Source organism: Sinohyriopsis cumingii, chromosome 14, assembly GCF_028554795.1.
Source record: "Sinohyriopsis cumingii isolate HCF-2022 chromosome 14, ASM2855479v2, whole genome shotgun sequence".
Classification (NCBI taxonomy): domain Eukaryota; kingdom Metazoa; phylum Mollusca; class Bivalvia; order Unionida; family Unionidae; genus Sinohyriopsis; species Sinohyriopsis cumingii.
The window spans coordinates 21,274,359-21,288,685 of record NC_142974.1 but is presented as its reverse complement, the minus strand read 5'-3'; the positions used below and the strand labels follow the sequence as shown (position 1 = coordinate 21,288,685).

The window sequence follows — 14,327 nt, the reverse complement described above, 5'->3', positions numbered from 1 at the left end:
CGCGGGGAGGGTGGGGGGGGAAGGATGTGAACATTATAAACATACGGGTTTTTGGGGAAAATGAAAAAGTACAACAAATATGGTTACCACTTATGTACATTGTTTTTTTATAACAAGCTTCTTTAAAAATTCTTAGTTCATGAAATATTTTCTCATATATTCAACAGGGGACTTACGAGATCATTCACTTCCTGTTCTTGTCAGGATACAGTACACACACTAACACATGCAGGGGCCACACTTATAAACTGGTCACATAATGGTATAGCGTATTTAATGTCAAGCGTTTATGACTGAAACAGCAGAGAGAACATTATAACATTTGCTAAAGGCCAATCATGGAAAATCGTAGGCTAGCAAGTGCAATTTTGTTTCTTCTATCGTCAGTATCTTATATTTCATCTGGGAATGGAGTCCAGAAACAGCTTCTGAGGTTGGAAAAAGATCTGCTAAACTTGGATGCAGAGTTTGTGAGCCTACGCAAAGACTTGCTTCAGGAACGTACGAACAGACATAGTCTTATTGAAACATTGAATCATACCATTTATCAGTGCACGGATAATTGTAAGGGTACGGGTCTTCAAGAAAAAGCTGCTGGATTTATTAAAGAAAATGTGACCGAAAAATCATCTATTTCAGGTTTAAGTGCTTTACATAATTTTCAGATATTGCAAAGATTTTTCCAAGCTGAGAAAGCAAACCGAAAGACTATGGAAAAGAAACTTGTTGCTACTGAAAATAAATATGCAGAGCTGATGTCGAAAGTGGAAAACTTTACAACATTTAAAGAAAAACAAAATGCACGGAACAGTAAGTATATTATGTATCAATTATCACAGCTACAAATTATATCTCCGAATAATTTTCTAAAAAGAAGTCAAGAGAAATGCTATGCATGTACCGTGTTATCATGTCAAAATACTGAATCGTTTTGGCTAAGCGGTCATTTATAAAGACTCAAAAACACATTAGATTAAAGTCAGCTTTGGATTAGTTTAGACTATTGGTTTATGCAATATATTGTTCTCATGTATTCAGAACATCTGTCTGGATGTATATGTCTGATATCAAAGAATAATAATGTATATTGATTTTGGGATCAGATCGACTGTCAACCGCTGATGACAACGTGGTAAAAATGAAAATAAAACGTTAGAATATGAACCACATAGCTGTCCGAAAAACCCATTTCACATATATAGACATTTGCAAGTCCGTAATTTAGTATGAGGTCCAATCTAATCAGGTATACGATAGGTAATTGTATCAAAAATGAACTGTTTGGCGACTCGTCCATGGATGGGAGGCGTCACTTTTCAGACAAAATGTGTAAACGGACCTTACACTCGGTAATGAGAACCTGGATATATGCTGGGCAGGTCATCGTCCCTTTACATATGCATAGTACACATACAAGCCACCAAAATTAATATATATTATCAACTATATAGCGTTATAAAAGAAGCAAATATTCTCAGTTTTAAATTTCGACAAATACAAGTTACCAAAAATAATAAAAAAGAGAAAATGTATTGACTAAAACTGTTTGTAAAGAATAAATTCCCTGCCATTAAATCTAGGCCAAAAAAGACTCCTTCAATAACCCGACAAAATTGGCCTCTGGTTTTAGTATAATCAATTGCGCTACGGAAGTACGGTTTTTCTTGTTTCAGTGTTCTAAACTCTTGTGCATGCATGCGTAATATATAAATCTTTGCTCTCGGCACCGTTGGAGAAAATTGAAATCTGAGGAAATTCCACAGAACGTGCGCGCTCTGTCAATAAACCTTGATACTTACTACTTGCTCCAGAGTTATATATTGGCTTTGCTTTAGGACACACGGTACTAATTATACGGAAGAACTGTGAACCAGTCTAGAAATGGGTGAAGAAATAATAGAGTATTTACAGGTTTGGTGGTCCATAATTGGTTAATAATGAAAATTAAAATTTTAGGAAAAATATCTTTTGAGAGCTTATCCTATATGTAATGTAAAAAAAATATTGACAAATTTCTACTAATGCAATTTGAGCATTTTTACAGGCTTGACTCAGGCGTACTCAATAGTGAAAGTTGCACCTGATTCATTTGGTGCAGAATCAATAACACGTGTTTCATGCACATGTATGTAAACAAAGTGCCACGGGTCATATGGTGTTCTCCACGCATAAGCTTGCACCAAGGTTAGATGTGCATGAAGAATTATAGGTGTCATTATCAGCAACAAGAAATTTTAAGTTATTGAAATTTGAATATGATAGTGTTTCCATATGTTTACCACTGGAGTTGAATTAGTACCGTGAGTCCTTTAAGAGCCTGATGTACATTGGCCCTAGCTCATAACCTGTATACCATCAAAATCCCCATTTTTCAATCACACACACATATGGTATTCGCCTAAGGGCCATACAATAGGATGTAGAAGAGCGTGTTCTAAATTATTACATGATTTCTTATATATTATAAACGAAGTTACACGCGCTTGCATTGAAATGTCTTATATAGTTACTACTGTTTTCGCTCTGTATGTATTGGAACACAGAAGGGAACTCTGAATCACGTATATAAACCATGACTAGGCCTAGTGTGCGTGAGTGTGTTGGAGGGAGGGCTCACTCCTATATCATAATACTGAAAACAAGTGGACTTTCAATTTAATAATCATACAGAATTTATCCGTCATGCAAAGATAAATAAGTCGGTGCATTTAACACTTGCCGAATACTCCTATGATAGTGACTGTGTCTTTTTACAGAGCGAATTACTCAAGAATTTGTCATTGACGGGAAATATACATTTCAGACGAGGTACGCTATTTTAAGCTAGACATAAGGCATATGTAAAAGGCTTTGGAATTTTACTTTAGAGCCATTCCCTATTAATTTGTCAAATACACTTTGTGTTGTTGTATGGATACAGATACTGTGTTGAATACAGATATACCCGCCCATTCCACCCCGTGGGCAAGAAATGCCTTAAGGTACATGTATAGTATGAGAAAAGATTATAAGATATATGCAGCCAGCATCATTATATACGACCAGGTGAAAGGGCCGAGGTTGAATGAGAGACAGAGACAGGAACACACAAACTGACATATGCAAATTGAGCCAAAGGAATCTTAGATGAGTAATTAATAGGTATTACGTTAAAATATTGCGCATATTATTATAACATAAATCATAATTAACAAAATCAATGAAACCAATAATGGCTGCTTGCAATATTATACGTATTCAAAGAGTGAATGTGATCACAATAAATTCGATTTTGCGGCTTGTAAATCAGTCTCAGGGGGAACAGTGGCAACCAGATGGGTCTGATTGGGCTAGCATTGCCTGCTGCGCGAGTACCTTCATCTCGTCACGAATACCTGATTAAACGTGTCCTAATCAAGGTTGTAAATCAGGGGCTTGTATGGGCAAATATAGGCCAAGCAGCCAATGCTGTATTAGAGATTTCGCATTAAGTGCGAGTACGTTAATACCGTGGTTATTCTAATAGACGCCCTGGGAGGTGCAATTTCAAAATAAGGGAATTATTTGATTTCGTTTTGTCTGCTTTGAGGATTTTAATACTGTACATCACTGTTTGACAGAAAATGTTCCAAAAGTAAGTTGTTCTAACAGTCGCAAGATTACACATGTATCGTTTAAATGATCTTACCGATTAGGTAGGAATTTTCATTTTGGTGGAAACACTGGGGAATATCTCTATTAGGTGAGAGATTATATTAGAAAGGCTACTGCATGTTGAGATTCTAAATTCTTTTTAATTTGAGAATTAATGGCCAGTTCAGCTGGGTTTCATGGACACCTATGGAAAATATACGTTGCATAGAGGGAGTATATGGCGACAGCTTTAGATGCAATTGAAGTGTACACAGTTGATACATGGAGAGAACGTGACAGTATGCAAATTATAACCTTTGGGCTGCAATGTTGGCTACAACGGAAAGATTCGTTGACTGGAGCTTTAAGGCAAACTACAGACATGAAGCGTGTGCATATTTTGAATCTCCCTCCTGTGCTAGGCTCATATCGAAAAGAATGAATACATAATGCTAATATCTATTAGAATCCGGTTCTGGTGCTAAGTCACTGCAATGGTGCAACATTTTGTAGAGATAATTTCGCAGTACATACTCTCGTAGTCAGCGTGACATTGAACCACTAGGTTTGACGTATGGGCTATCTATCTATCTATCTATCTATCTGTCTATCTATCTGCAGGTGTATTCTGGCTCGTTACGTTGCTTGGTGACCAACGGTCGTAGTTAAACCATATCGTGAACTTTGTTGAATTCTGCTCAAAATGTGTAAAGTGCCTCAAAATCTTCAAGCGCATGCTATCAAAAATGATAATAAGAGCAACATAACTTAAATTCGTCAAGTAGTAGAAAATGGATCTAAAGTATGGTCATGACATATATTTAAGGACTCGGAAAGTTCAACTTGAGGCAGCTCGTCTAGTTTCCGTTTAAACAAGGCATACTAACGATAAGCACTCTATTTTGAAACAGGGTTGAACGTCCGGATATACGCAAAATGTACCTTCTTTAAAAACCTTAAGTATGCAATGCAAGGGTTCCTATCTCATTTTACCGCATGTTATACACAAGATACCACTATGCAAAAAAATGCACAATTTTGAAAACTTTGTTCAACTGCCGCATCTCACTTCATATTTTTTTAAAGTTTCCTTTCCGATATGTTATATTATATGCTCATGTTTGTCTCCATTATCATTACGTTGTCAGAATCTTGCAACATTTTGTGACAGTTAACACCTTTATACTGTACGTATGTGTGTGTAAAGTTAAAATAGTGCGCAAGAAATGCCTTAAGGTGCATGTATTTATTGAGAAAAAATTGTAAGATATATGCAGCCAGAATCATTATATACGATCAGGTGAAATGGCCGAGGTTGAATGAGAGACAGAGACAGGAACAAACAAACTGACATATGCAAATTGAGCCAACGGAATCTTAGATGAGTAATTAAAAGGTATTACATTAAAATATTGCGCATATTATTATAACATAAATCGTAATTAACAAAATCAATGAAAACAATAATGGCTGCTTGCAATATTATACGTATTCAAAGAGTGAATGTGATCACAATGAATTCGATTTTGCGGCTTGTAAATCAGTCTCAAGGGGAACAGTGGCAACCAGATGGGTCTGATTGGGCTAGCATTGCCTGCTGCGCGAGTACCTTCATCTCGTCACGAATACCTGATTAAACGTGTCCTAATCAAGGTTGTAAATCAGGGGCTTGTATGGGCAAAGATAGGCCAAGCAGCCAATGCTGTATTAGAGATTTCACATTTAGTGCGAGTACGTTAATACCGTGGTTATTCTAATAGGCGCCCTGGGAGGTGCAATTTCAAAATAGGGGAATTATTTGATTTCGTTTTGTCTGCTTTGAGGATTTTAATACTGTACATCACTGTTTGACAGAAAATGTTCCAAAAGTAAGTTGTTCTAACAGTCGCAAGATTACACATGTATCGTTTAAATGATCTTATCGATAAGGTAGGAATTTCATTTTGGTGGAAACAATGGGGAATGTCTCTATTAGGTGAGAGATTATATTAGAAAGGCTACTGTATGTTGAGATTCTAAATTCTTTTTAATTTGAGAATTAATGGTCAATTCAGCTGGGTTTCATGGACACCTATGGAAAATATACGTTGCATAGAGGGAGTATATGGCGACAGCTTTAGATGCAATTGAAGTGTACACAGTTGATACATGGACGGAACGTGACAGTATGCAAATTATAACCTTTGCACTGCAATCTTGGCTACAACGGAAAGATTCGTTGACTGGAGCTTTAAAGCAAACTACAGGCATGAAGCGTGTGCATATTTTGAATCTCCCTCCTGTGCTAGGCTCATATCGAAAAGAAGGAATACATAATGCTAATATCTATTAGAATCCGGTTCTGGTGCTAAGTCAATGCAATGGTGCAACATTTTGTAGAGATAATTTCGCAGTACATACTGTCGTAGTCAGCGTGACATTGAACCATTAGGTTTGACGTATGGGCTATCTATCTATCTATCTATCTATCTATCTATCTGTCTGTCTATCTATCTATCTATCTGCAGGTGTATTCTGGCTCGTTACGTTGCTTGGTGACCAACGGTTGTAGTTAAACCATATCGTGAACCTTGTTGAATTCTGCTCAAAATGTGTAAAGTGCCTCAAAATATTCAAGCGCATGCTATCAAAAATAATAATAAGAGCAACATAACTTAAATTCGTCAAGCAGTAGAAAATGGATCTAAAGTATTGTCATGATATAGATTTAAGGACTTGGAAAGTTCAACTTGAGGCAGCTCGTCTTGTTTCCGTTTAAACAAGGCATACTAACGATAAGCACTCTATTTTGAAACAGGGTTGAACGTCCGGATATACGCAAAATATACCTTCTTTAAAAACCTTAAGTATGCAATGCAAGGGTTCCTATCTCATTTTACCGCATGTTATACACAAGATACCACTATGCAAAAAAATGCACAATTTTGAAAACTTTGTTCAACTGCCGCATCTCACTTCATATTTTTTTAAAGTTTCCTTTCCGATATGTTATTATTATATGCTCATGTTTGTCTCCATTATCATTACGTTGTCAGAATCTTGCAACATTTTGTGACAGTTAACACCTTTATACTGTACGTATGTGTGTGTAAAGTTAAAATAGTATATTAGGAACTACTTTGTAAACAACCAATGTATACTTGTGTAGTATACGCTTTAAGTTTTGATTGATTACATTTATTTGTAAATGTACTGGAGCAAGTGTTTCATCCATTTGAAAGTATAGATGATATATTTAATGATGTAGATGGGTTCACTGAGTCAGAAAGGAAACTTTCAAGCATGCAAATTAATGAACATGATATTAGCAATGTCAATAAAAGACTTGATACGCAGTAATTGAAAATACCGTTCTGTTCATTTAACAATTATTTAGAAGACTATTCATATAGTTTCGCAACTAGAACGTTTAAATATATGACAAGAGCTCTCTATGGTCTATCAAATTATAACATGGAAACTAATGCATATCAAAGACGTACCATTTTCAAGTATGTCAACATATTAGATTCAAGAACAACATGCAGCTGAATGTTTTGGTAGGAAACTTAGAGCCTCGGAGTCAGTAATTTTATTCCCGCTAGGTAAATAGAGTGCAACATAACAGCTGCTTTTCCATATTCCCCGTGTAACTATGTTGACACAATGTTAGGCTACCGATAGCAGGCACACTTTATGGTACATGTCATAGCTGGGGTCCCTCCAACGGCGAGATGCAAGTAACAGGGCATTATCATGTTTTCGTTTGGAGGTAATAAGAATGGTAATAACAATACCTACATTACTGCATCTTGAATTTCGCCAAATTGTACTTTCTTAATTCTTCAAATCCGACGACATGTCCTGCGAACTATGACACACACATAAGCTGTACTGGAAGTTCGAGTAGCCTCCATTTACAGTTGACTCCATTCATCTAACTTCATTGAAGTGACGCAATAATCCAGCCTGTCATAATCGGAAAGGCAGATATAAGTTGGATCAAATAAACAAAATCCATTCGTATTCTTTCACAATATCACTCAAAATTCAATTTTAAGTAGACCAAAGCGACAATTGTTTTTCAAACGATGTAGAGAGCACAAGACTAAGTTAAACGGTACCTGGGTGGAGCTATGTGAGAATGCATATTTTTATTGTGTATTGATGAATATACAGTTGTGAATGAACTCATTGTCTTCTACAAAAATACTGCACGACCTTGCGGAGAAACGAGTTTTGTATTTTCAACATATTAATGCAGTAATCTATAATTATTGCATGACCTGAGTAACTATAAACCACATCAAACAGAAGGACAATTACAACTTTCAAATGAATAATGACAGCAATATCTAAACCATTTCCTACTCTTCTGTATCGGCGCATTCTTACTTAGCCTATCATTTAAATACATTCATTCGTAACCTATCACTTTAGTCCCTTGTTATTCAACCTTATCGCACAGTTGATTTAGTTTTTCTATAGTAAGTGCAGTCTCACATGTTCGATATGACAACGTGTTACATATCACTTTATGTGAATGTGGTTGGTCTAAATAAGCCCGTGAAATTAATGTTCAGTATTCTCTTTACTGATTGGCTGCTATCAAGGGAAAACTATTATAACCCCGCCTTCTGGAATTTTTCGTTTTCATTGAACATTTTGGCGGCCATTTTTCGATTTCACTCAGAGAAGGAAAATGGGGAAAAATGTCTTGTCTGTCTGAATTTGACCACTTTAACCCCACAGTGGTTCGTTGTGTCATGAATAACAATATCATTATATGAAAAAAGGCATATAACCCAAAGAGAAGAAGAAAAACAAGCCGCAAAATTAAGACTATTGCTCATTTGATTGCGAGTGTGTAGGGGTGGGAGGGCGGTCTATTTGTAGCATATAACCCACCCTATATACACGTGTGGTTTACATGGTAACCTAAACACATAAATAAACTCATCTCTGCTTACATTATTATGTTTATAAACACTAGGAAGCTCACTCATATGATCATTACTGTTGTGACTGTATTATTTGTAATGGCTAATTCTATTAAATAATATCTTCATTAGCATTAACTTGTTTGTATATTACTTTTATTCTCCATTATCTATTGTTGAAAATACTGATAATAATAATAATAATAATAAATAAATAAATGAATAAGTAAACAAATAAGTAAAACCTAATAATCACACTAACAGTATCAACATCTCTCTCTCTCTCTCTCTCTCGTTATCTTTTGCAACTGGTTTTAAGGATTGGATCATACATCCTGTATAAATATTCATATTGGTATAATGGAAACGAACGAGTCAATTAAAAAAGCAGTCTTTCAATATGTTTAGCCATATTTAATATTAATAATGGCGGTAATGAACGATCTTTAACAAGAAGCACTGCTGAGATATTTATATTTAATCTCCTCTAGAGATGCTAAATTTGTACAGCGCATTCATCTTTGCTCTGTTGTAGTAGGTCGAATTGCATAATGATCTACATGCAATCTGGCAAGTTGAGTTTGTTTCTGAAATAAGATTGCTGCATTATAATACGGGAACTTCCCAACATCTAATCATGCTCACATCCGTTCAAGTGTACATACATTACACATCAAACACTTCTTTGCGATGTAGCGCAAAAAAGCGACCTCAACCAAAATGTTCCTGCGCACTAGTTTCCCAATAACAAGGACTACATGGAAATTATTGTTATGCCTTTTTGAACTGCTGTCAAAAGTCACAGGCCACCCTCTTTATTATCCGTGGCCATTTGTCTCGCCAATGTGATCCATCAGGACGATCCACTTTTTGTCAATGAGCCAGATAAAGTGTGGGTCCCTAACACTTATCAACCGTTAAACCGGACATGTGCATTTCAATTGTTGGAGATTGTTAACTTTTGTTGTTGATGATGTATTTGCATGTATGCGTACTCATGAAAAGCCAGGAAATTTCATCACAACAAGCCACTGATGATACAGTAGGTCCACATTTATATCAACGTAACTGCGCGTGCAACATGTGCAACATGTGCAACATTTGAGAATCGAAACCAGTTTTAAAAAAATAACTCTTAAACCTAATTCTTTGCTATGATTGTTGACCTTAAACTTGTTTTAACATTGCTAGGATGGGCCAATCAGAAACTGTTATTGACAATGTGTAGCTTGGCTAGTAGTGGAGAATGTAATCAAGGTTCATCATCATACATCCAATATATCGTCAATGTAATGAAAACGCAACATCATACATCAATTGTATTAAAAATATAATGTTAGTGCTATTATGGTTGGGAGATTATTTTAAAAGGTGGATCAGACTATGCATTGCTTTAGTTTGATGTCATTCAGCAACGGAACGAGGTCATTTAGTGTCGCGGCAATTAGGATTAAAGGAATTTGTTATGGAATTAGAGGAGAGATGGAGAGTATCACAACCAAGCTACCATTATGTGTGAACGCACTGTGTAAATCGGATGCTGATGATAAACTAACATTGTGTGGGGAAGCACTGCGTAAACTGGTTGATACCATTAAACTGACATTATGTGCGGGTGCACTGTGTAAACCGGTTGTTGTCGCTAAGTAATCACAATGTGGTTATGTTAGGTTTACGTCACATTTAGGACGCAGTAAGCGTGAACACTACCTGGTAAATATATAATTCCAAACATGCAAGGGCATACACTGTGATGATTTCTGTTACAAGCCTTAGGTTAAAGAGTCACAGGTGAAAGACCAATATCAAATTTAAATAAAAACGTTTCCAGTAGACTCGTCTAAACAATGAACGTGTACTCTATATTCTGAAGTTTTGATATCTTGATCTGAGATGGATAGAAATGTCAGAGGAAGGGAATGGAACCTGTGCAGCATCACACTTGGGGAAAATGTGGACTGGGTAAACATTTTCTACAAAATATGCATATAATGAAAGTGCAAACGACTGCTTCATATCAAACATTTGCTTAATCGTATGATTTAAAGTGTAATCATATTAACACTTAGATCACTGATTTCCAAAGCGAGATAACTTATGGGTCACTAATGTTGAATTATGCTTTGCATTGGGTAAGGTAGGTGGGCGCTTAGGATAACCAAGGGGACAGTGGCCAGAACAAGTTTGGGAACTAGTGAATTAGTTTAAATGTGCTCATGGTGCATGAAGATGTTTCATGAAGACAACACATTACTGTTTTAATTGATGTAGTATATATAAATTTTACCTACCAAAAGAAAGATAAAGGTTTATATGTGTGTAGCATTTTGATAGATAGATAGATAGATAGATAGATAGATAGATAGATAGATGGATAGATAGATAGATATATTTGCTTACAAACTTAACGCCAATTACGTCATTTTCACTCTTTCGTTAGTAGTTTTTTGGCATTGCGCTACCAAAATGTTTTCTTTAGAAGTGTTTCTATCCATGTCATCACATTAATGACGGTTGAAGGTCAACTTGTTATTAATTTAGTCAATCCTATTTCTGCTACTCCAAACGTTGGTGTTTCCATCATTAGGTGCAATTCCGTTACAAATATTTACAAACTTCTTACCTTGTGAACAACACCTTAGATTCTAACGATTTAGATACGAATTATATTATTTATCATTAATTGCGGGCAAAATCTTTGAAAAATAAATCTGAAATGAGTTCTAACTTGTTATGCATATGTTGTGATTTGTCGAAATAATGTGGCTGCCCTTTTACAGAGTCTATGAACTCTACAACAACGTACACAAAATTAGAAACTATCCAAGATTAACAATTTGGCTTGGAGAATAAATAAAAACCACATGAACACCAAAATACCCAAGATGTAAGAAACAAACACACAACAAGTAAATGCTAAGCAAACGTGTGCAATCTCTATTCAAAAGCGAATAATTCACTTTCACATTTCAACCTTTGCAGGGTCATGCAAAAACATTTACCGGGCGTCTAATAATCCGGCATCAGGAGAATATCAGTTATGGACATCAACCGGCGAAAACGTTTCCGTCTTTTGTGACTTTTACGATGGGCATGGCTATACCTTTGTATCCAGAGAAGGTTTGAAAGTTCTTAACAGCCTCTTAGATTTATATACAGACAGAAGTCACGTTATTGTGCGCCACCGTCAAAAAGATGGAATACAAAAAGATGTCGAGATAGCTCCTCATTCAGCATTCAGGTACAGGTACCCATTAAGTTTTCAACTTAGCAAAGCCGATGGGTTCCAGATTCCATTGAATGCAGCATTAAAACCGTACATCTACCTTGGATTTTTACCAGAATCCTACGCAAGAAGCAAATCAACACAAGGCTACCAGGCCGCAGGAGAGGACATTACTTTCACCAACTGTGACGCCAATCCAAACTCCTATCTAGCCTTTTTTGCCAACCCATACAATCTTATTCCGAATAATTACTACAAGCGATGCTGCATCACAACGGTGGTGGACGCTTGGATCACAAAGGCAACATATACGCCATCGTTTCGCTACCTACCCCAAACGTACTTCCTTGAGTTTGAGATGGGCATGGGAGGTTGTGGGGGTTATGTCAGCAGAGACTCATTCCCGATGATGTCTGGTGCTTCCATTGGCTTCAGATTCGGTAAGTACTGAATAGGGGCTTCCTGTTTGTGGGATTATTCGCGATTATAAGACCCTTAATAAAAAGTGTTATGATACTTTTCCGGATCTGCCCTTAAACGCCTAAATAAATCTGGTCCATTAGATGGTAAAAATAGCTCAAAATTAATTTGAAGAAAATATGCTGACATTGATTTCAGACACAAAAAGTACGATTATCAGAAACTCACAAAATCATCAAACGATTATCAACAGGTACACAAACGACGACCATACCCATAAATCGACTAAAGAAATTGAGTGTGTACAATATAAATAACCCCAAAGAAATACATAATATTAATGGTATGATCTTCATTATCTGAACTTTCTTCACAATTTTCGGTAAATTGGTTGCTTTAAAAGTAGTGCTGAAAATACGATAAGGTTGTATTATTAAAATATGCCGTTTGTAAACAGGTATATATTTCTTGAAAATAAAATGTAGACTTATAAAAGGTTTTATTTATGTTATGTACCAAATCATATGTCACTATTTACATTTTGGTCTTTTTTAGAAAAAGCAAGACCATTCACCAAGTATTTACTGATTTATTTGAATGCTGGTAATTTCCATTATTACGTTTCTTTGTTGCCATGGAAACGTGTGTAGAAAAAAAAGAAAAAATAACATTTGATCTCCACTCGAGTACATTTTTTGGTTCGTGTTATTGTTCCGTTCATCGTGGGCTGCCGTTTTTGTGTTCTAAATTTATTCATAAGGTTCATGTGGGTATGTTTCCGAGTTCCTTTATATGTCCATATATATTAAGGTTGGATTTTTTACGTATGTCATATATCTTTTTCAGATGCATGAAGATTTCTTGAAGGAATTCGGCCGAAGTATACACGCTGATGATAAACGTTTTCTACAAAATGTTAACCAATCGAATTATGAACGACAATATTAATATATATAAATTTAATCTCAGGCTCAAACTTTATAATATTGTCTTTAGCAGAATCTAGGTGCATATTTCTAATATGAAATGGTTCTATGTATGATTGTCAGTGTTATAGTTCAGTTCAAAATCAGTATCAATGTGTGTTTCGCATTAGCTTAAACGATGTTTAATAAAGCATAATGAAAGAAAACTATCGTTGTATTGTACGTCGAGTGAAAATAAAAGATATAATGCACTCACACAGCGTCATAATCCATTTCACAGTACTACATTGCAAACTCTTTGGAAAGGTAAGTAAAATCTGCTGGGAAATCGGGGTTGGAGTATGAGTAGTTAATGGGGGCGATAGAGGGACAATGGGACTTACCATTGAAAACATGGTCCCAGCACTATAGGGACAATGGAAATTTAACATGGAAATACAGGACCGGCACTATAGGGACAAGGGGAATTAAAAATGGGGAATACAGGCCCGGCACTTTAGGGACAAGGGGAATTTAACATGGGGAATACAGGTCCGGCACTTTAGGGACAAGGGGAATTTAACATGGGGAATACAGGACCTGCAATATAGCGACAAGGGGAATTGAACATGGGGAAATTGAATATGGGAGTTGGATAGAACACAGGCAATAGACAACAGACATTTAAAAAATAAGAAAAATGAAATTAGGCATGAAAGTTAATTTCTTTTCGAGGCATATGATTGGCCCTGAAAAGGGCCTTTGGTTTCTTCTTCTTCTGCTTCTTCTTCTATTTCCTCCACTTCTTCCACCAAGTTCTCACTTTTTCCATCATTTCTTTCTTCTTCTTCTCCTTCTCTGGCATTCAGTCAGGATGACCCAATGCTCGGAACTTCTACTGGACTTTGATCTAATTCTGATTGAGCCTCTCAAACTCTTCCTTTTTCTTATTGTTTTCTCGTTCTTTTCTCTCTTCTGTCCAGTTGTCTTTGATCTTCTTAACTTCTTCTCTCATCACTTTCGTCATCTGTTCTTAGCTTTCTTCACCTGACTTACTCCCCATTTTATGAATGACCACTGACGTCATGCCAAAATGTTTTCCAGGAAGCCCCTGACTCTTGTGAGATGATATATGGCCTCCTTGAGTGATCCCACTCTCACATAGGGGGGATGAATCAAGCCTCTTAACCTCTTTTTCTCCTCTTCCATCATCCTTTTATCAACTCTTTTGCTTCCTTTAGACTA

At 36.1% G+C, this 14,327-nt stretch overlaps 1 protein-coding gene across 1 annotated transcript; it reads left to right on the top strand.

Annotated features, from left to right (window-relative positions):
* Positions 1 to 204: 204 nt before the first annotated feature.
* LOC149783398 (uncharacterized) lies at positions 205 to 13,309 on the top strand. Its single transcript, XM_089931629.1, has 3 exons — positions 205 to 810; positions 11,514 to 12,197; positions 13,024 to 13,309. The coding sequence occupies exons 1-3, from the start codon at positions 339 to 341 to the stop codon at positions 13,029 to 13,031; spliced, it is 1,164 nt and encodes a 387-aa protein (XP_089787755.1). The 5' UTR covers positions 205 to 338; the 3' UTR covers positions 13,032 to 13,309.
* Positions 13,310 to 14,327: the final 1,018 nt, after the last annotated feature.

Bases quoted from the DNA above. Each gene is read 5' to 3' on its own strand.
- LOC149783398 (XM_089931629.1), top strand. From the start codon at position 339: ATGGAAAATCGTAGGCTAGCAAGTGCAATTTTGTTTCTTCTATCGTCA. The intron at 811-11,513 runs GTAAGTATATTA...CAACCTTTGCAG, and splicing joins AAAACAAAATGCACGGAACA to GGTCATGCAAAAACATTTAC.